Here is a 20,712-nt window from a genome sequence, read left to right on the forward strand (position 1 = left end):
TGGTTGTCAGCTCCCCGGGGCCAGGGTCCCTCTGATGAGGTCCAGGGTAGCACTGGCTGTTCTCCTGGCCCTACCCTCTAAGTACAGCAGAGCCGGTGGGCTGGCCCGGGCTGGTTTGGTTCAGGCTCACTAGGCTGCTCTGACCCTCAAACTGCTTCTCTGCTTTTCCCAACCCAGAACGTGCAAGCTTCACCACCCAGCTCCTTGTGCAGCCATGTCTTAAGCAAACTTGGAGGAATGCCCCCTGCGAGCATACCTACCATTCAAAGCCGGCTCAGAGCTCCAGTCAGAGCAAAACCCACCTACACAGCAGAGGAAGAAGGGTTGGTCTCTATTTCCTTCATTCTCAGCCATTATTCAAGACACCTGCAACTCCCTAACTCTAAACCCAACCCTATGGTTTCCCTTAATGCCCTTCTTCCAGGCCACATAGATGCTAGGTGACGATGAAGCCACAGTGTCTCCTAGTGGCCGGTGGGCAGAAGTCACACAAATATGCTGTCTGCCCAGCACATAAGGAGGGCTGTGTGTTGTTCCATTGAGTACAGGGGGTGTGCGTATTATGATTTGTTGGTGTTGGAGGGTCAATAAATAACGTTGACTTATTATGGCCTAAGACGGAACCACCTGCGAGTTAGACATCGGAGTCAGGCAGAGATAATAACATCAGTTTTGATATTGGTAAATAACAGGGCTCAGATGTGAAACCAAATGGGCTGGCTAACACTACGCTGAATCAGAATTTAACTCACTTTCTCTCCCCTCCAAACTACAGGCCGACCCTCTATGAATAAGAAAGTTCTCTGCTAATCTTAGTGCATGTTGAGAAAACACCAAAGAATCTATCTCTTTTCTCGGTAGCCAGGAACAAGGCAAGAAGATGAGAGACTAAAGAAGATAAAGAGATTAAATAGGATAATCTATTTCCCTTCCCATAGAGAAGATTCAGCAAGGAATAGGAAGATTAGAACAGGAGGATTACTTTAGGGAAGTCCCCCAAAATGGGAAATGTCAAATAAAGTGTGGTCCTAGGAAACTGGGCTTAAGGGGAGAAGAAAGATAGACACATGTCAGTTATTCTTCCCAATTCCAACAATTGCTCCTTGAGTATACTCGCAGAAAAACAGCACAGATGTGTCCTGACAGCATAGCAATTAAACAAATTCCAAGTCCATTCTGTACTCTGTGATCAAGTCTACGTAGTCACTCCCTATTTCATTTCCCATCCTGCCACACGGTCCAACGGAACATCAGAGGTTATGCAATGAAAGTAAAAAAAAAAAAAAAAAAAAAAGAAAAATTTAAAACTCCAATAATAAAAATGACAAAAACAAATAGATGTCTCAATTTTATTATAAACACCCTTTAAGTTTTTAAAAGAAATACTTCGGTTGAAATTAAAGTTCAAGTGTAACATCTCTATGTCATTTAAGTTAGATATCAAAGAAATCTCAGACTAAGAATCTAACATTAATTGGTTTTTATTTAAAATTCCAAATAAAATTCTTTTGACTTTAATCCCAGTAACTATAAATGAGAGCACTCAAGTTAACCCTTCTTTGTTGTCTAAATAGTTGGGTAAAAAGAACAACATCAAAAACTTCAATTAATTAAAGTCTAAAATATAGTGAGGGATTCTTGGCTGGAATCTTGGAGAGGTGAGCATAGCAGTCCTTTTGCCCTTAGGGACATTTGCCTTCCCTGACTCAGTGCTCATGAAACTGACTTACAGTCCAGGGGGACAACCGTAAAAGACCAGAATGTACCAAATGTGGGACACTGAGAAACTCAATGTTCTCTCTTGGTGATCCGGGACACCTCAAGCCTTGAATTCCAAATCAGGTAGCCCCGGACTGTTTATACCCCACACACTTGGCAGAAGCAAAAGTTTCTCTGGTCGATGATCTGTCCATCCTAGATGAAAATTATTCCTACAAATCTAGTGCCTGGCACAAAGTCAAAGGTAACCAGATTCATGAGGAGAAATACAAACACCATAAAAATACAAACATCAAGACTGAGAAGCAGCAGAGAAAGAAAATCAACAAAAATAGTCCCACAAAGATCTCAGATGTGAAAATTACCAGACACACCCTAAGACAACTATGTCTCCTATGTCTAAAGAGATAAGATATAATCTTGGAAAATGTTATTAGAGAATTAGTGACATAGGAGATTGGAAAAAGAACCAAATAAAAATGCTGGTGAGGAGACGGTCATCAATGACTGAGGTTTTATCAGACAAGTCAGCTGGATCAAGATATGGGCAGAGCAGTCGAGGAGATATGCATTGAGTGAATGGATGTATATTATGACTTGCAGTCTTGGTTGGGTAAAGAGAGAAGTGAAACCAGCAGAGATTGAGGGGTAGTGACCATGCCTTTAGGAGAATCTCAGTACGCTGCTTTCCAAATAGTTCCAACCAATGCTTCAGAAAGATTTCTAGAATTATCTCAGAGAATCCAGGCAGAAGTTAGAGTAGAGGATACATTATCAGAGGGAGCAATTGGATCGGGGGTAATTGATTGTTTTAGAAGTTCTTACTAAGGAATATTTTAATGCACTAAGGAACTAGTTTAATGTACTAAGACAAACAGCTGGAAATACCCTCAACATGCAGTGTTGAGCTGTGTTGGTTACAGTAACAAACTCCAGAGTAAGAATTTGTTTTGAGCTAAGATTTGAGACTGGTTGCCAGGATACCCATTTGTGTATATTTCTTTGAAGTTGGAAAAGGGCTGAATAAAATAGCTAAAATTATCATCACCACCACCATCATTATTATCAACACATTACCATAAAAATGGGGAAAAAGTGTTTTCCTACCACATACTCTGTGTTGAGACTTTGATGCCTAAAACTTCCTAAGTCACCACCAACATCATTATTATCAACACATTACCATAAAAATGGGGAAAAAGTGTTTTCCTACCACATACTCTGTGTTGAGACTTTGATGCCTAAAACTTCCTAAGTACAAGCAGAGAGAGAAGGATATCAACTTGAATCATTCAGACGGTGAAAAAAACCTCAGCGAGCCTGCTCTTTGCTACACTCATAGAATCACCATCTGTATTATTCAAGTTTATTGGACATGTTTTGTGACTGCGTATTTTTATAGGAGAAAAACCATCACTAGCCCCTGAGGGCTGAGTCTGTGACAAGTACTTTCAGTTTGGGATTCTTGAGTTTTCACCACAGAAGGCTTCTAATCCCTGAGTCATAATTATTTTCAAACAACAATTTCGGCTCTCGTGTTTTAAGAAATAATGTGTGTCCTCCATTTATATGCATCACAGCTCATCTCTGCAAACCCACTTCTTCCCCTTGCATAATGAGGAGTAAGGGGAGGGCTGTCTGGGGCTGCCGTGAGCAACACAGAGAGGGAGAATCATGAAGTTTGTGCACAGGAAGGAAGGGTCTCTGCAAGGCTGTGGCTAAGCTGCTGGCACAGAAATACACAGCCGAGTCCCCCAGCTCTGCAGGCTGGATCTTGAGAGTGGAGTCTGCTCCTTGGGGCCTCTCTGCAGAAAATCGATTCTGAGGCAACTACAAAACATTTATTTCAGCCTCTTCCTCAAAGAGAATCAGTAACTCCAGACCCCTTGTATAGGACACTGTGGCCTGAAGTAGGATCGCATCACAAAGCCATGGCCTGTCTTTTCTCTGTGATCTTGTGTCTGGGGGACTGGGCGACTCCACCTTCTGTGAGTTCGGTATCAGGAAAAGACAGAATTTGAAAATGGAAAGAGGAGATGATTGAAATAATCACTGGAAAGAGAAAACGCAGAGAGAGCTTGGTGTTCTCAGGACTTACAATTGTACTTTATGTAACAAGTATGCCCCCAGGAGACAGAGGGTTTCGCTCAGCAGAGGGGCCTGGTGTCCATGGCAGGGTCAGGGCAGCAGTGGGAAGTTCACCAGCTCAGGGTCCTTGTGGGCATGAGTGGAGGAGGAGGGGCGTCCTTGTCCCCAGTGGCCGTTCCCATGGTGACATCCCTGTCTCTGCATATGCCCATAGTCTTAGAAACCAACTGTTATTAACTAAAACATATCTAGAAGTTTGTTGAACATGTTCATAGACTGCATGTGAATTCATCCAACTGTCCCCACGCATCGTTCCAGGGCTGAGTGACTGGATCTCCCATCACCATCTTCTAACTCTCTGCTGGATGTTTCTACTTGGATGTGTCAAAGGCAACTCACGTTTGACATATCAGTTAATAACCTTTTTGTGTTATCTGTAATTATCCTTTTCTTTGGAGGTGTCTCTTTTACCAGGTTCCCTATTTTTCCAATCAGATGAGCTTAGACAAGGTAAAGCCGGGGTAATTGCCACCGCTTTATCCTAGAAGCACAGTGAACTAACTGACACAATTGAAGGTAGAGGGATAAAATGATGCCCTGAGTGTACATTGGAGTTGCAAGCTTTTATTCTGTCTGAAGGTCAAAGACCAGTTTCCTCTTTGCTTTCACTCATCTCCATGACGCATTCAGAGAACTCTCTTATTCCTGAAAATACCAGGATGGATAGAGTAACAGTAAATACAAAATTGAACAGACCTTCTGGAATCTTAAAAAAACATAGCATAACATACAATTGAATTTCACTGGTTAGTATCTGACTTTTATTTTTAACAGGGCAACATTTGTTCTGAAACACTTCTTTTCATTGTCTGAGTGGTGAGGTAGAAAGGGTTAGAGGACTGGAGAAGGCCCCAAGAGTTGGTATGAAACAAGAAAACAAGGAAATGTGTGTCAGAGAGGTGGAAACAGTAGAGTCGTGTTCTCAGAGATAATCTTCTGAATACCCACAACCTAGGGCTTACATGCCAACGCTACCAAGTTAAGACCCACAGATGTGGAACTATCAGAACCATCCGTTTCCCTAGTAAATCCTCTATTATTGAGATAGAAAAGCTGCTGGTCTGAGTCCAACTTATGTTGGTATCAGTTAATCATCCCATGATGGGAAGTTTCTTCGCATTGAGGTGTCACTACTTGTTCCATTCTTGTGCCCAGGGGTTAAAAGTTCTGAGTGATGGCAGCGTTCAGGCTGGCAGGAGACAGGACTGATCAGGCTACATACAAAATGCTTGCAGTTGAGGCTTGCCCGTTCCAGGGAAGAAATCCCCCCTGTGTTCCTGGGCCTCACCTGCTTCCTGGGCAGCACTGAACAAATCCAAAACAAAATCCAGGCAGGGATGGGGCATCTTACTGCTCAAAGGAGGAAAGGCAGGAGTTCTGGGAGATCTGATACTTATTAAGGATATTTGCAGTGTCTTAGCCAGCAATTTGAGACTAGCCTAGACAAGGTCTAGAATTATCTACTCTCCTCTCCTACATTTCCCTTACATCATCCTATACAGCATCTAGGACACACAACTAGTGGGGGTTAAGTTTGGGGTACAGGTGTATATCTAGAGTTTCTCTAATGGTCTCCCAAGGCAGATGTTTTCCATCTCATGGGTCCCTGAGAATTCAGCCGGCTCCTGGCTCTTCTCTGTCTACACCCCCAGCAGGGTCAGAAGATTCTCCACTCGGTGATTTGTTCCGTTTTTACAGTTCAGGTTCACTGCTAAGCAGAACCCACCTGCATCCATAAAGGAAGAAGAGTCTCCATTTAATTCCTCACATTCCACTGGCCACTCACATCTGCAAACCAGATGCTGGATGCAAGGATGAAGTTGCATTTTTACTGCCTCAACTTCTAAGGCAGAACTAAGCCCTGTTTCAAAAACATCTACAGATTTAATGTGATCCCTATCAAATTACCCATGACATTTTTCATAGAACTAGAACAAATAATCCTAAAATTCATATGGAAACACAAAAGACCCAGAATTGCCAAAGCAATCCTGAGAAAAAAGAACAAAGCAGGATGCATAACCTTCCCAGACTTCAGACAATACCACAAAGCTATAGTAATAAAAACAGCATGGTATTGGCACAAAAATAGATAAATGGATCAATGGATCAGAATAGAGAGACCAGAAATAAACACGCACATCTACAGTCAATTAGTCTTCGACAAAGGAGGCAAGAATATCCAACGGAGAAAAGACAGTCTCTTCAGCAAGTGGTGTTGGGAAATCTCGACAGCCACATGTAAACCAATGAAGTTAGAACATATACCCTCACTCCATACACAGAAATAAACTCAAGGGCTTCCCTGGTGGCACAGTGGTTAAGAATCCACCTGCCAATGCAGGGGACACGGGTTTGAGCCCTGGTCCGGGAAGATCCCACATGCTGCGGAGCAACTAAGCCCATGCACCACAACTACTGAGCGTGCGCTCTGGAGCCCGCGAGCCACAACTACTGAACCCACGTGCCACAACTACTGAAGCCCACGCACCTAGAGCCTGTGCTCTGCAACAAGAGAAGCCACCGCAATGAGAAGCCTGTGCACCTTAACAAAGAGTAGCCCCTGCTCGCCGCAACTAGGGAAAGCCCGTGCGCAGCAACAAAGACCCAACGCAGCCGAAAATAAATAAATAAAATAAATAAATAAATAAATAAATTCAATCCCCCCCCAAAATAAATAAATAAACTCAAAATGGCTTAAAGACTTAAATGTAGGACGTAACACCATAAAACTCCTAAAAGGGAACATAGGCAAAACATTCTCTGACATAAATTGTACCAAAGTTTTCTTACATCAGTCTCCCAAGGCAATAGAAATAAAAGCAAAAATAACCAATGGGACCTAATCAAAATTATAAGCTTTTGGCATTTTCTCACCTCGTGAGATGGCCCACACTCTGTCTGTGGAGTGTGTTTCTCTCTAAATAAATCCACTTCTTACCTAAAAACAAACAAACAAAAAACCAACTTATAAGCTTTTGCACAGCAAAGGAAACCATAAACAAAATGAAAAGACAACCTACGGACTGGGAGAAAATATTTGCAAATGATGCGATTGACAAGTGCTTAATCTCCAAAATATACAAACAGCTCATACAACTCAATAACAAAAAACCAAACAACCCAATCAAAACATGGGCAGAAGTCCTAAATAGCCATTTCTCCAAAGAAGACACAGAGAGGGCCAATAGGCATATGAAAAGATGCTCAACATCGCTAATTATTATAGAAATGTAAAACAAAACTACAATGAGGCACTACCTCACACTGGTCAGAACGGCCATCATTAAAAAGTCTACAAATAACAAATGCTGAAGAGGGTGTGGAGAAAAGAGAACCCTCCTACATTGTTGGTGAGAATGTACATTGGTGCAGCCATTATGGAAAACAGTATGGAGGTTCCTCAATAAACTAAAAATAGAGTTGCCATATGATCCAGCAATCCCACTCCTGGGCATATACCCAGACAAACTATAATTCAAAAATATACATGGGCCCCTATGTTCATAGCAGCACTATTTACAATAGCGAAGACGTGGAGGTAATCTAAAGGTCCATTGACAGATGAATGAATAAAGATGTGGTACATATACACAATGGAATACTACTCAGCCATTAAAAAAGAATGAAATAATGCCATTTGCAGCAACATGGATGGACCTAGAGATTATCATACTAAGTGAATAAGTCAGAAAGAGAAAGACAAATACCATATGATATCAATTATATGTGGAATCTAAAATATGACACAAATGAACTTATTGACAAAACAGAAACAGACTCAAAGACATAGAAAACGGACTTGTGGTTGCCAAGGGGGAGGGTGGGTAGAGGAGAGATAGACTGGGAGTCTGGGATTAGCATACTCAAACTATTGTATATAGAAAGGATAAACAACACGGTCCTACTGTATAGCACAGGGAACTATATTCAATATCTTGTAATAAACCATAATGGAAAACAACATGAAAAAGAACATACATATATAACTGAATCACTTTGCTGTACACCAGAAACGAATACAACATTGTAAATCAACTATGCTTCAATAAATAAATACATAAATAATTTAATTAATTAGTTAATTAATTAAATACCAAAAAAACCCAATCTGCTTCTCCATCCAAAACCAATGCCTCCTGATGGCCAGTGGTTCGGGATCACTGGCCTGAGGCCCTTCATCCAATGGCCCAGGGGCCTGGTGCAACTTCTACACTATTTGCATTAGAACTGCGGCTGACACCAGGCAGTGTTTGTGGAGGTACATCCTTCCAGCTGCTTCTGCTGCCCCTGTTCCCTCCTCATTACGCTAATACATACTGTTCAACTACAACTTGGGCTAAATACTGCTTTTCCTCCATTTACATTCGGTCAATTTCCCAAAGTTTGTGAGTTTTTGACTATCCTTTAGAACACTCAGCCTCTCTTGACACAGAGAAAATGGTCCTGTGCAGCTGTTATATAAAGACAGTGAAAGGAACCTAAGTAATTTGAGTATTTTGGTAATTTATCCAGAAGTGCTGTTGTCAGAGTATATCCCACAAAATATTCTCTGATATAGCTGTAATTTTCTTTCATTTATTTATTTATTTTGCCTGTGTTGGGTCTTCGTTGCTGTGCACGGGCTTTTCTCCGGTTGCGGCGAGCGGGGGCTACTCTTCATTGCAGTGCGTGGGCTTCTCATTGCGGTGGCTTCTCTTGTTGCGGAGCATGGGCTCTAGGCACGCGGGCTTCAGTAGTTGTGGCACACGGGCTCAGTAGTTATGGCTCGCAGGCTCTAGAGTGCAGGCTCAGTAGTCGTAGCGCACAGGCTTAGTTGTTCCGCGGCATGTGGGATCTTCCCAGACCAGGGCTCGAACCTGTGTCCCCTGTATTGGCAGGCGGATTCTTAACCACTCTGCCACCAGGGAAGCCCTGTAACTTTTCTTCTGTAGTGTAAGAGAGTTTCCAGTAATCGGTACCTTTACTCAAATTTCAGATTGTCACTCTTGAAAATTTTCCAGTCTGGTAAGTTTGAGGTCATAACTTACTGTTTCAGTTTGCAATAGTTTGATTCTAAGTAAGGTTGAGAATGTATTCACATGTTTAGTGAGAATTCATGTTACCTAGAATTACCTAGATTAAGTACTGCCATTTTTACTGGGTCGTCTTTTCCTTATTAAGTAATAAGAATTATTTATTCATTTTCGATACTAACTCTAATAGACAAGGTCAGCTATGCTACAGAAAATAAAACAAACCCTAAAATCCCAGTGGTTTAACTCTAGAACATTCTATTCCCCATGACCATGAAGTCCAGTGTGGCATGAACAGCTTCTTTCTGTGGTTGTCCACCAAATTATGATCCAGGGAGCCAGGCTGCTTCCACAGTTTAATTAGCCAGACTCTACTGGGTACCTTCCAAGTTCCCCAAAGCATGGCAAAAGAGAGTTGAAGCGTGCCCATGCAGAAAGAAGCTAATACAGCAGGTCTGAGACTGCTGTGTCTAGAAAGCCTGCTTGCAAGTCTGACCTTTGGCTGGCATCTGGGAACTTGGCTGGTGAACAGCTATCTATATTGATAGAACGTTTTCTTGAGAAGAGTGTTTCACTGTGCCTGGACCATTGGTGTGAACAACATAGTTTAGGCTGAACACTGGATTTCCTTCTGGGAGATTAGATCTTCCATTTGTAATAGGCAGTGGGTGCCTATGGGATCAGCTCCCAGTAAAACCTTGGGCACTGAGTCCTCAGTGGGCTCCCTTGGCAGAAATGTCATACCCACGTTGCTGCATTTTTCTTGCTGGGGGAAGTGTGAGCTCTGTGTGAGCCCTCCCAGGAGGAAGAGAGCGTAACAAAGCCTGTGTATGGATGGATTCTTCTAGACTCCATGTCTTTTTCCCTTATGATCTGCCACTGAATATCTCCTTGGTCACTAATAAATCTTAGCCATGCCTACAACTCTATGCCATATCCCGTGAGTCTTTTAGCAAAATCTCCAAATGGGAGGATACTTGGAGGCCCCATCACAGGGCCACAGAATGTTATAAAGGACACGGCTTGAAACTGGCTTACATAATTTTCACGCACATCCCATGGTTCACAACCTAGTCTTAGGTTCCCAACCCTCCAACTATAGTGATGTTGGAATCACATCGGAGCCACAGGAATCTGGTGAGCACGAACGGTCTCGGTCACACTGATTCTTTATCATCTGTCTGCAGTCTTCATGTCTTTTCCCAGTCTGTGGCTTACCTTTTCATTTTTTACGGTGTGTTCTGACGTACAAGAGTTTAATTGAATGCAACTCACATTATAAATATTTTCTTTGTAGTTTGTGTTCTTTTGTGTCTCTATTAAAAAAAAAAAAACAAACCCTTCCTCAGATGAATGCCCCAGAATATTTTTTCTTAATTTCTCCTAGTAAAATTTAATTTTGCTCTTCACAATTAAGATGAAGTATACCTGAAATAGATTTTCATGTAAAGAATGAAGTAGGGCTTCCCTGGTGGCGCAGTGGTTGAGAGTCTGCCTGCCGATGCAGGGGACACGGGTTCGTGCCCCGGTCCGGGAAGATCCCACGTGCCGCGGAGCGGCTGGGCCCGTGAGCCATGGCCGCCGAGCCTGCGCGTCTGGAGCCTGTGCTCTGCAACGGGAGAGGCCACGACAGTGAGAGGCCCGCGTACTGCAAAACAAAAACAAAAACAACAAACAAACAACAAAAAGGAATGAAGTAGAGAGGTCGATAGAAGAGGGAGGGATATATGTTTAGTGTGAGAGAAACAGCCTACAGAAAAGATCTTAGGGTGGCAAAGAACATGGCACAGAAGAGGAAAAAACTAAACGTGGATACATGTGGCTGGAGCAGGGAAAGTCAGGGGAAACTTGTACAAGCCGATGGTGAGGGACAGACGGAAGGCAAACATTATAGGACCTTGTAGGGCTATTGCCCAGTAGAAGAAAGGCAGCCAGGAGCAGGGACCATGTGAGTGAAAATGTCTTTTTTTCTTTAATATTTATTTATTTATTTCTGGCTGCGTCGTGTCTTGGTTGCGGCATGTGGGATCTTTCGCTGCGGCGCGTGGGCTCTCTAGCCGTGGCGCACAGGCTTAGCTGCTCTGCGGCATGTGGGATCTTAGTTCCCCGACCACAGATTGAACCCGTGTCCCTTGCATTAGAAGGCAGATTCTTAACCTCTGGACCACCAGGGAAATCCCAGTGAGTGAAGGTTTCTGACTTGGAAGGTGAAGGATAGTAGAGGGTGGGGTAGGCGGTAGATGAAGACGTCGCAAATCTCACAGGGGAGAGAAGGATGTGGGCCTTCGAGCTCATCCAGGGGATCTTCATGTATCTCAGCTAAAGATGCATTTTCCTTTCCGCAAGCAGAGGGGACCTCAGAAGAGAGAACCAGCTAGCTGTAGTGTTGAGTCGACCCACAGTCAGGCGAAGACTGGCATAGGGCCGCCTTCAGCACCGAGAGTCACACCTCCCGCTGCGGTCCAGCCCCGGGCTGGCAAGAACTCTGTGCCTGTGATGGAGACAGGGGCTTCTGAGGGTTTGGGCCAGACCTCACGTGGGCAGGCGGCCCTCAGCCTTTCTAACTACACTTTATGTGCAGAGAGGAAGCAGCTGTGCAGTGCTGTGGAGTCACTGCTGGCACAGAAGTACACAGATGTCCGGGAGGGGATGACAGACTCCAGGATCAGGGGGAAATCCTCTATATTTGATCTCGAGACGTTGTACCCATCAGGGATTTCTCCTTTCTCAATGTTGCCAGCACCGTAGGAGTAATAGGTCAGCCTCAGCCCATGTCCCGGGTCCTGTCGGTACCAGTACATATACTCATGGCTATCAGTCTGGTGACATTTCAGAGTCACTGTCTCTCCTGTCACTGTGATCTTGTATCTTGGTTCCTGGGTGATCCCGGCCTCCACGGGTCCTGTGATAGACAGAGCCGATGTTGTCATCCCAAGAGGAAGGCTAGTATTGAGGGCTTGAGAATTCCAGGGACGGGAGCCCACCTGTACTCACCTGCCCACAGGAGATAAAGAGCCATGCAGAAGAAGAGCCTGGTGACCATTTCCAGTCCTGGACAGAAGCTCATGTCATCCAGTTTTGTTTTGGGGAACTAGAACTTGGGCTCTTGGGAAACCCTTGGCCGTCCAGTGGTTAGGACTCGGCACTTTCGCTGCCGTGGTGTGCCTGGGTTCTATGCCTGGTCCGGAAACTAAGCTCCCACAAGCCTCGAGGCCCCGCCAAACCAAAAACCTGGGCCTCTCAGTAACTCAATGATGTCACTGTCCTTGACACATGCTTGAGCTGCAGAGCTCAGCTGCCACAGCCCTTCCCACAGGAACAAGTCAATAATATATGTAAAGTTGAACAGCTCAGAACAGGAAGAATTAGTAAGTCTGCTTTAAAAAGAAATCTTATGTCTCTACGCTTTTTCCCTGCCTTTCAGTAAGGAAATTTTTTCTTCTCTGCATAATAAAATTCCTTATTTGGACGCTGTTAAACATTTTTCATATTTCTGTAGACTAAGAAATATTCTCACGGCAGTCCTGGTACTTTTGTGACTTCTCTGCTCAAAATTTCACTAGTTTTTTTCCCTTTGCCTAAACTCTGGATAATTGACTATCAGCCAACAGCGATCTTTTCATTTAAAAAGAACGACCTGATATCCAGAATGTTTTCAGTCTCAAGGTCAAAGTCATTGGAATTTGAAGAAGTGTTTACATTGGGAGCCCCACTATCTGTGCTCAGGTCTCTATATCCTTGGGGGTAAGAGTCCTCCCTTCTTTTCCCCCCCGAGGAGGCCATGGGGGACTAGACCACTTTCCCCCGTGACCGTGCTTTCTATGAAAAAGAAAGGAAGCGCATTAGCAGTGTGGATGAGAGACCCATCCAGAGGTACACGTGCGTGATGCCTCCAGGGTCACAGGGAAACGTTCTGTCTCCATTTGAAAGGTCTCATACACACCAAATGAGAGAATATTGATTGAATCATATTTTATTATATTGAATCATAAATTGCTGTAGTGCAAGACTTACAGCTAGACAATATCAGGGCACACTGTCATTTCAGACATAGGTCATGTGAGTGTGTGTGGCTCCCCTATTTCTGTGATTATATATCTCCATGTTACCTGGATGGGTAATTCCTATAATCACACAAGAGTGAGAAAGGATATGGAATCCAAAATCAGAGACAAGAAGGAGACTGATGTAGCACTGCATGGAAATTCTTGTGACTGGAGTCTGGCAAACTTGGGGAAGGGCTTTCCCATCTATGCCCAGGACCCACATTGTCCCAGGGACCAAGAGCCTCACAGCAAAGCAGCCTACTGACTGTGGCTGGGTGTGTGCAAAAAAAAAAAAAGGGAGTTTTTCAGCTAGGACTCACATTCTTCGGGGTAGGGTGCATGGAGTCCTAGAAAGCTGAGGATTGTTCTCATGATAAGGGATGATCTACCTATAATATTAATATTCTCAACAATACGCTAATTTTTTTAGGGAAATAAGTATTTACCAGGAATATTTCCTTTTTATTTTTAAATTAATTAATTATCAAGTCACAAATTTGGTGTTGCTGAAAACATACACCTCATCTGGAAGCTTTGTCTGTTTTTTGGTTTTTAGTTTTGTTTGTTTTGTTTCTGCACTGGTGTTTCTAGGCACCTGGAACAGCACAGAACAGTACCTACACACGGTAAGTAGTGAAGAATAGACTGGCCATGAAGTCAGTGAAGACTAAAATAACTTCAGGCCTTCTCAAATGCACAGAAACTTTCCAAGACTTAAACATTTCTTTTCTATTCTCTTTTTCAAAGAGCACCCTAGCATTTGATAAGGTTTAGGCCGCGCCAAAACCTGGATCTACTCTGCATTCAGTAAGTGTTTGTTGAATGACTGAAGAAAAAAAATGATTGAGTCCAGGCCGACTCTACTTTCGTAAACATAACTCTAGTCTATTGAGTTGCAAATATCAATAGGTTCAGAGCTTTAAGGGAGCAGGGACCATGTAAGTCTGTTGGGAATTCAAAATAAACCAAAATGAATTGAGATTCATTCATATATGTTATATAAGACTTTCTGAATGACTGAATGGCAGTATGAAGAAAAGAAAAATGGTGGTCTCTTCCAAAGAGAAGGGTCTTCTTATTTATTTATTTACTTATTTTTGGCTGCATTGGGTCTTCGTTGCTGTGCGCGGGCTTTCTCTAGTTGCAGTGAGCGGGGGCTACTCTTCGTTGTGATACATGGCTTCTCATTGCAGTGGCTTCTCTTGTTGCAGAGCACGGGCTCTAGGCGTGTGGGCTTCAGTAGTTGTGGTACACGGGCTCCGTAGTTGTGGCTCCTGGGCTCTAGAGTGCAGGCCCAGTAGTTGTGGCGCACGGGCTTAGTTGTTACGCGGCATGTGGGATCTTCCCGGACCAGGGGTTTGTTTTGTTTCTGCACTGGTGTTTCTAGGCACCTGGAACAGCACAGAACAGTACCTACACACGGTAAGTAGTGAAGAATAGACTGGCCATGAAGTCAGTGAAGACTAAAATAACTTCAGGCCTTCTCAAATGCACAGAAACTTTCCAAGACTTAAACATTTCTTTTCTATTCTCTTTTTCAAAGAGCACCCTAGCATTTGATAAGGTTTAGGCCGCGCCAAAACCTGGATCTACTCTGCATTCAGTAAGTGTTTGTTGAATGACTGAAGAAAAAAAATGATTGAGTCCAGGCCGACTCTACTTTCGTAAACATAACTCTAGTCTATTGAGTTGCAAATATCAATAGGTTCAGAGCTTTAAGGGAGCAGGGACCATGTAAGTCTGTTGGGAATTCAAAATAAACCAAAATGAATTGAGATTCATTCATATATGTTATATAAGACTTTCTGAATGACTGAATGGCAGTATGAAGAAAAGAAAAATGGTGGTCTCTTCCAAAGAGAAGGGTCTTCTTATTTATTTATTTACTTATTTTTGGCTGCATTGGGTCTTCGTTGCTGTGCGCGGGCTTTCTCTAGTTGCAGTGAGCGGGGGCTACTCTTCGTTGTGATACATGGCTTCTCATTGCAGTGGCTTCTCTTGTTGCAGAGCACGGGCTCTAGGCGTGTGGGCTTCAGTAGTTGTGGTACACGGGCTCCGTAGTTGTGGCTCCTGGGCTCTAGAGTGCAGGCCCAGTAGTTGTGGCGCACGGGCTTAGTTGTTACGCGGCATGTGGGATCTTCCCGGACCAGGGCTCAAACCCGTGTCCCCTGCATTGGCAGGCGGATTCTTAACCACTGCTCCACCAGGGAAGCCCGAGGAGGGTCTTCTGATGTGACATCATTCCATCACTGTCAGAGAGCAGGGAGAATGAAGCAGGGAAGGAGAAAACCAGGATAAGGCACCACAGAGAAGTTGTGCTGGGGCAACAGGAGATGGAGTCCATTGGGACCTTCTGAGAAGCCCAGGAAATGCGTCTCTGAAGTATTCCTGAATGCTGACTCTGGAGCTTTCGTCCCCTGGCTCCCGTCCCACAGGAGCTTTAGCACCCCTTCAGCTCTGGCTGCCCTGTATACGGGCCAAGGGGGCTCCTATGACATCACAGAAGACCCTGGGGCAGAAAGCAGAGGGACCCCCAGCATGCATGGGATGGGGAGCTGTCAGCATGGGGCAAATGGACGTAGGCGTGCACATAACCCTTAACCGCAGCCAAGGATGAAATCAGAATTGGCAGGCGGATTCTTAACCACTGCTCCACCAGGGAAGCCCGAGGAGGGTCTTCTGATGTGACATCATTCCATCACTGTCAGAGAGCAGGGAGAATGAAGCAGGGAAGGAGAAAACCAGGATAAGGCACCACAGAGAAGTTGTGCTGGGGCAACAGGAGATGGAGTCCATTGGGACCTTCTGAGAAGCCCAGGAAATGCGTCTCTGAAGTATTCCTGAATGCTGACTCTGGAGCTTTCGTCCCCTGGCTCCCGTCCCACAGGAGCTTTAGCACCCCTTCAGCTCTGGCTGCCCTGTATACGGGCCAAGGGGGCTCCTATGACATCACAGAAGACCCTGGGGCAGAAAGCAGAGGGACCCCCAGCATGCATGGGATGGGGAGCTGTCAGCATGGGGCAAATGGACGTAGGCGTGCACATAACCCTTAACCGCAGCCAAGGATGAAATCAGAGGTGGGCTGAGGATGTGATGGAAAGCCCTAGAGGCTCCTCGATGGCCACTCTTCAAGTGAAAATGTCCCTTCTTCTAGCAGATCTTTCGCGTGACTACTAATGGCTCGGAAGCCGGAATCTTCTGGAAGCACCACACCTTCTTGCATATCAGACTTAGTATCAAACAGGAAGGGCTGTCCTGGGTCCCATTTTCATTTTCCCTTAAGAGGCAACTCTTTGTAGTTAGTTTCACATAATAAATTATCAGACGACTGTATATGCATTTCAGATGACTGTGCGTCTGGAACACAGGTGACTCAGGCAAAAGTAATCCGTGCCTGCCTTTGACCCCAGGATTGCACACAATCAGTAACTGTGCTCGAACCAGAGTTGTGTCCGAGAGTTAACAGGTAACTAAGATTTCTTAAGCCTGTACTTTGTATTACGCAATTTGTTTCATTTTCTGCATAAAACCTCTGCAAAACAGGTATCATTGGTCTCAGTTTACACACGGGAAAACTCAGCCAAATCTTTTCCAAGTCACCGGCTCAAGGCAGGTCGGAATAGTCCAGGGCAAAACAGACCAAGGTCTCTGAAGTCAGAACTCTTTTCTCTTTAGCCTCCCAGGTGAAAGGCGTTGTGAAGATAACTTGTGTCAGAGTCAGCGTTTCTGAATGGGACTTTTGGGTCAATGTTCCGATTCTGAAGATGTCTACCTCTACCAAATCGCAGAAGGGGATCGAAAGAGTGGGTGGGTTTGAACCCCGCTTCTGATATTTGTTAGCTGTGCCGGCTTTAGCAAGTTATCTAAACCCTCCAGCAATCAGTTTGTTCACCCGTAACGTGGATAGAGTGCTCGATCTCAGGTGATTCTTAAGAAAACCAATCAAAATAACGTACTTTAAGTATACGGCACAGAGAAAATGAACGATAAATAAAGGAATTTTCTATAACTTCACCTAAAAAGAGTAGAATGAAAGCAGTCTGCGTTCACTAGTAAACTTGTGCCCACCGTCTGTGAATGGCTACACCGTGCACTTAATAGCTGTGACCCTCCGCTGTTTTCTGCAGTTACTGACCTGGGCAGAAGTAGCAATTTCAAATTTTTTGATTGAAAGTGGTCAGACTGAGAGACAGCTGTAGCCTTCGGGGACCCGCCCTCCTCCAAATCCACAATGGGACATCATGGTCCAACTCCGTATGGAACTATGACAGGACAAACACATTCCCTGGCTTGAAGTCACGTGTCCTAGAAGCTGGCAGGCTGTAAGCTTAGAGTAACAGCACACCGTGATGTGTGACCTTCCACTACAGCTCAGCCAGTCTTGAGGTGGAAGAGACAGTGCTCTGCTACACCTTATTGACCAAGGCCCGGGCAACCCCATGGAATTTTAGGAGAATACTGATTGTGGAAGTATGAAGATGTAGGTTGGATCCCGCCTCTGATACTTCAGATAGAAAATATTTGCAAAGTCCATGACCGCCAGCTTGCTGTCTACAATACAGTGTACTGAGAACTTTCTTATCTACAGAATGGACATAGCCATGTCGATCTTACATTAAAACACAGAGTGAATACCTCTGCTCTAGCACAGAGGAGGAGCTCCTGCCGTTTGCTAGGACTGGTGAGAATATTCAGGGAACCTGGGGCCTGAACATTCAGGAGTGCTCTGGCTTGAGCTCAGCAGGGCAGAGAGTTTTAGAAAAGAACTAGAAACAGCCCTGGGACTTAGCTAAGGCCCCCCTCCCTCTCTGCATTATATGTGAAGCTGGGACAGGAAGGTTGGGGTACAGAAACCCAGGAACACTGCAGGGCTAATGCTGAGCTGCAGGCACACAGGTACGAGGCTGAGCCTCCCAGCTCCGAGGAGCTCATGCTCAGCTCAGAGGTATGGGCACTGAATTGCTGAGCTGAGACGTGATCAGGGATGTTTCCTTTGTCTCTCTGTGACTTTCCATGATACTAAGGAGGACGGGGGGCCCTGTCCCAGAGCTTGCTACTACCAGTGTACACTGCTGTGTCCGGAGATCGGATAGCAGTTCAGAACGGTCTCTCCCCACCGTCTCTGATTCGGTATCCTGGGACTGGATGATTCCAGCATCCACCGAGCCCATGGAGGAAAGAGAAAGAAGCCGGATACCTAGCACAGGAAGGGGTCTGATACTAGCAACAGTCAAAGCTTTGGGGTCCAGGGCTGTCCCACCCGAGCTCAGGACGCATCTGCCCCAGGAGACAGCGGGCCACACAGCCAAGAAGCCTAGTGCCCCAGGCGACTCAGGCAGTACGGGCGGAAACTGGTCTTCTCCCTACTCAGGGCTCTGGTTTCCAGGGTGAGAGAGCAGATGTTTGATCCTCCCTTTTCTCTGTATGGAGAGCTTACCTGTGACGTCACCGTTCTGATGTCCCTGTCCTTGTGGGCTCCCGCAGGCGCCCTGCACCCCCAGACAGGCTCAGCTGATCCAGGCCTTCCCATCCTGCCTAGTCACCCATGGAGCAGGTGGGGCTGGGTGTGCTGATGAGCTAGGCTGTGCAGGGCTGGGCCAGGTGATCCACCCTCACTGCTTCTCTCTTGCCCCAGGGCAGGAGCTCCTTTCTCTACACCTGTCTTGGATTATCCAGGCTGCCCCACTGAAGCCCCATCACACCTCACTAAATGTGGCCTCCCAGAGAGGCCTTTACTCCCCGCCAGGCGACGCTCATGGTTCCCTGCTGGGACAAACACACCTGCATGTTTGTTAATGCGAGAAGACTATGATCAGCTCTTCAAACGCCAACACTGACTCTGATTCATCAAATAATCTCCCTGACGCAGGGACCGAGCCAGGACTCTCTCGCCCTTAACCCCGCCCCCTCCTCCTCTCCCGCCCCCTCTCCCTCTCCCTCCCCCTCCCGGACGCTGCTGACAGCGGCTCGCTCAGTGGATCCACAGTGCCCTCAAGTGGCCAGTTGTGCAGTAGCGCAACTGCCAGAGCCCAGGCAGGCCGAGTACTACCTAAATTAGGATCGAAATCCGGATCCACCAGGACATGCAGGGCACAGGTCTTGCTGATTTGCCCTTTATCTGTCTCGGGCTCACCCTTAGCACGTGGTAGTGAGGAAGGCATGAAGTAAAGATTTTTCCAAGAGGGAATAAAAATTCTAAACCTCATCAATTAGTGTTCTAGGAAAGGGGATACGGGCCAGTTGCCAGCTGCCCTGGGAAGGGGTGGGACGTCGGGCAAAGCTTTCTCTTTAACCAAAGATAATTCCTGGAGAGACTGACAGTGGAGTTCTATCAGCCAAAACATCTTCCAAGCAGCCAGGGAAAGAAGCCCATCAAGTCCTCAAAGAGGAAACTGCCTCCTTATATATCTTCTCTTATCTGAATATCCTGTTCAAATATTTTTAAAATTTATTTATTTTATGTATTCATTTTTGGCTGCATTGGGTCATTGTATTGGGTCTTAGTATCTTTTGACAAACACAATTTTTAAAATTTTGATAAAGAATAATTTAATTCTTTTTAAAATTAGAACATTTTTCATCCTCTTTTAGAAATCTTTGCCTACTACAAGGTCATGAAGAGAATTTGCTGTGTTTTCTTTCAGACTCTTTTTTTTTTTTTTGCCGTACGCGGGCCTCTCACTGTTCTGGCCTCTCCCGTTGCGGAGCACAGGCTCTGGACGCGCAGGCGCAGCGGCCACGGCTCACGGGCCCAGTCGCTCCGCGGCACGTGGGATCTTCCCGGACCGGGGCGCGAACCCGCGTCCCCCGCATCGGCAGGCGGACTCCCAACCGCTGCGCCACCAGGGAAGCCCTCTTTCAGACTCTTTGTACTTCAGAAGCTTTATAGATCATTGGAAATGTTGCTCCAACTCATATTAATTTTTGTTTTTGGCAAGGGTCAGCAAGCCTTTCTGTAAAGAGTCAGATAGTAAATATGTTTGCTTTTGTGCACCCCATGCAGTTTCTGCCAGAACTACTCAACTCTGCCATCGCAGTGCAAAAGCAGCCGGAGGCAATACGTAGATGACCGAGCTTAGTTTATTCCAACAGAACTTTACTTACAGATACTGAAATCTGAATTGTGTATAATTATCACCTGGCACAAAATGTTATTCTTTTTAGTTTTTAACCATTTAAAAATGTAAAAACCATTGTTAGCTTCTCGGCCATATAAAAACAGGCAGAGGCCATATTTGGCCTCTGGGCCTTCGTTTGCCAAGTCCTGGTTCATGGACTGAGATAAAAATTGAGATTCCTTATTTTTCCACGTGGATATATATATATTTTCCAGCGCCATTTGTTGAAAAGATTATTTTTCCCCTTTATGCTGCTTTTAGCGTTTGACCTAAGGATTACAATGTGCACCTTTAACTTATCATGGTCTGTCTCTAAAAATGTTCTGTTAACCATAGGTTTTCCATAAATGCTTTTTATTAGGAAGTTTCCAGTTATTCCTAATTTGCTAATTGTTTTTTTTATCAGGAATGGATGTTGGACTTTATCAAAATTTTTTTGAGGGCTTCCCTGGTGGCGCAGTGGTTGAGAGTCCGCCTGCCGATGCAGGGGACGCGGCTTCGCGCCCCGGTCCGGGAGGATCCCGCGTGCCGCGGAGCGGCTGGGCCCGTGAGCCATGGCCGCTGCGCCTGCGCGTCCGGAGCCTGCGCTCCGCAACGGGAGAGGCCACGGCAGTGAGAGGCCCGCGTACCGCAAAAAAAAAAAAAAAAAAAAATTTTTTGAGCATC

General features: G+C 45.2%; 1 gene segment (V, D, J or C); it reads right to left on the reverse strand.

Annotated features, from left to right (window-relative positions):
• Nucleotides 1-20,712, reverse strand: part of LOC102973322 (T cell receptor beta constant 1-like) — a 166,661-nt gene that overhangs the window by 121,660 nt on the left and 24,289 nt on the right. Inside the window, 1 exon segment of the C gene segment in view lies at nucleotides 11,486-11,693. Within this exon segment, the coding sequence occupies nucleotides 11,486-11,693 (208 nt within the window).

This window comes from Physeter macrocephalus, chromosome 5 (assembly GCF_002837175.3).
Source record: "Physeter macrocephalus isolate SW-GA chromosome 5, ASM283717v5, whole genome shotgun sequence".
Lineage (NCBI taxonomy): Eukaryota > Metazoa > Chordata > Mammalia > Artiodactyla > Physeteridae > Physeter > Physeter macrocephalus.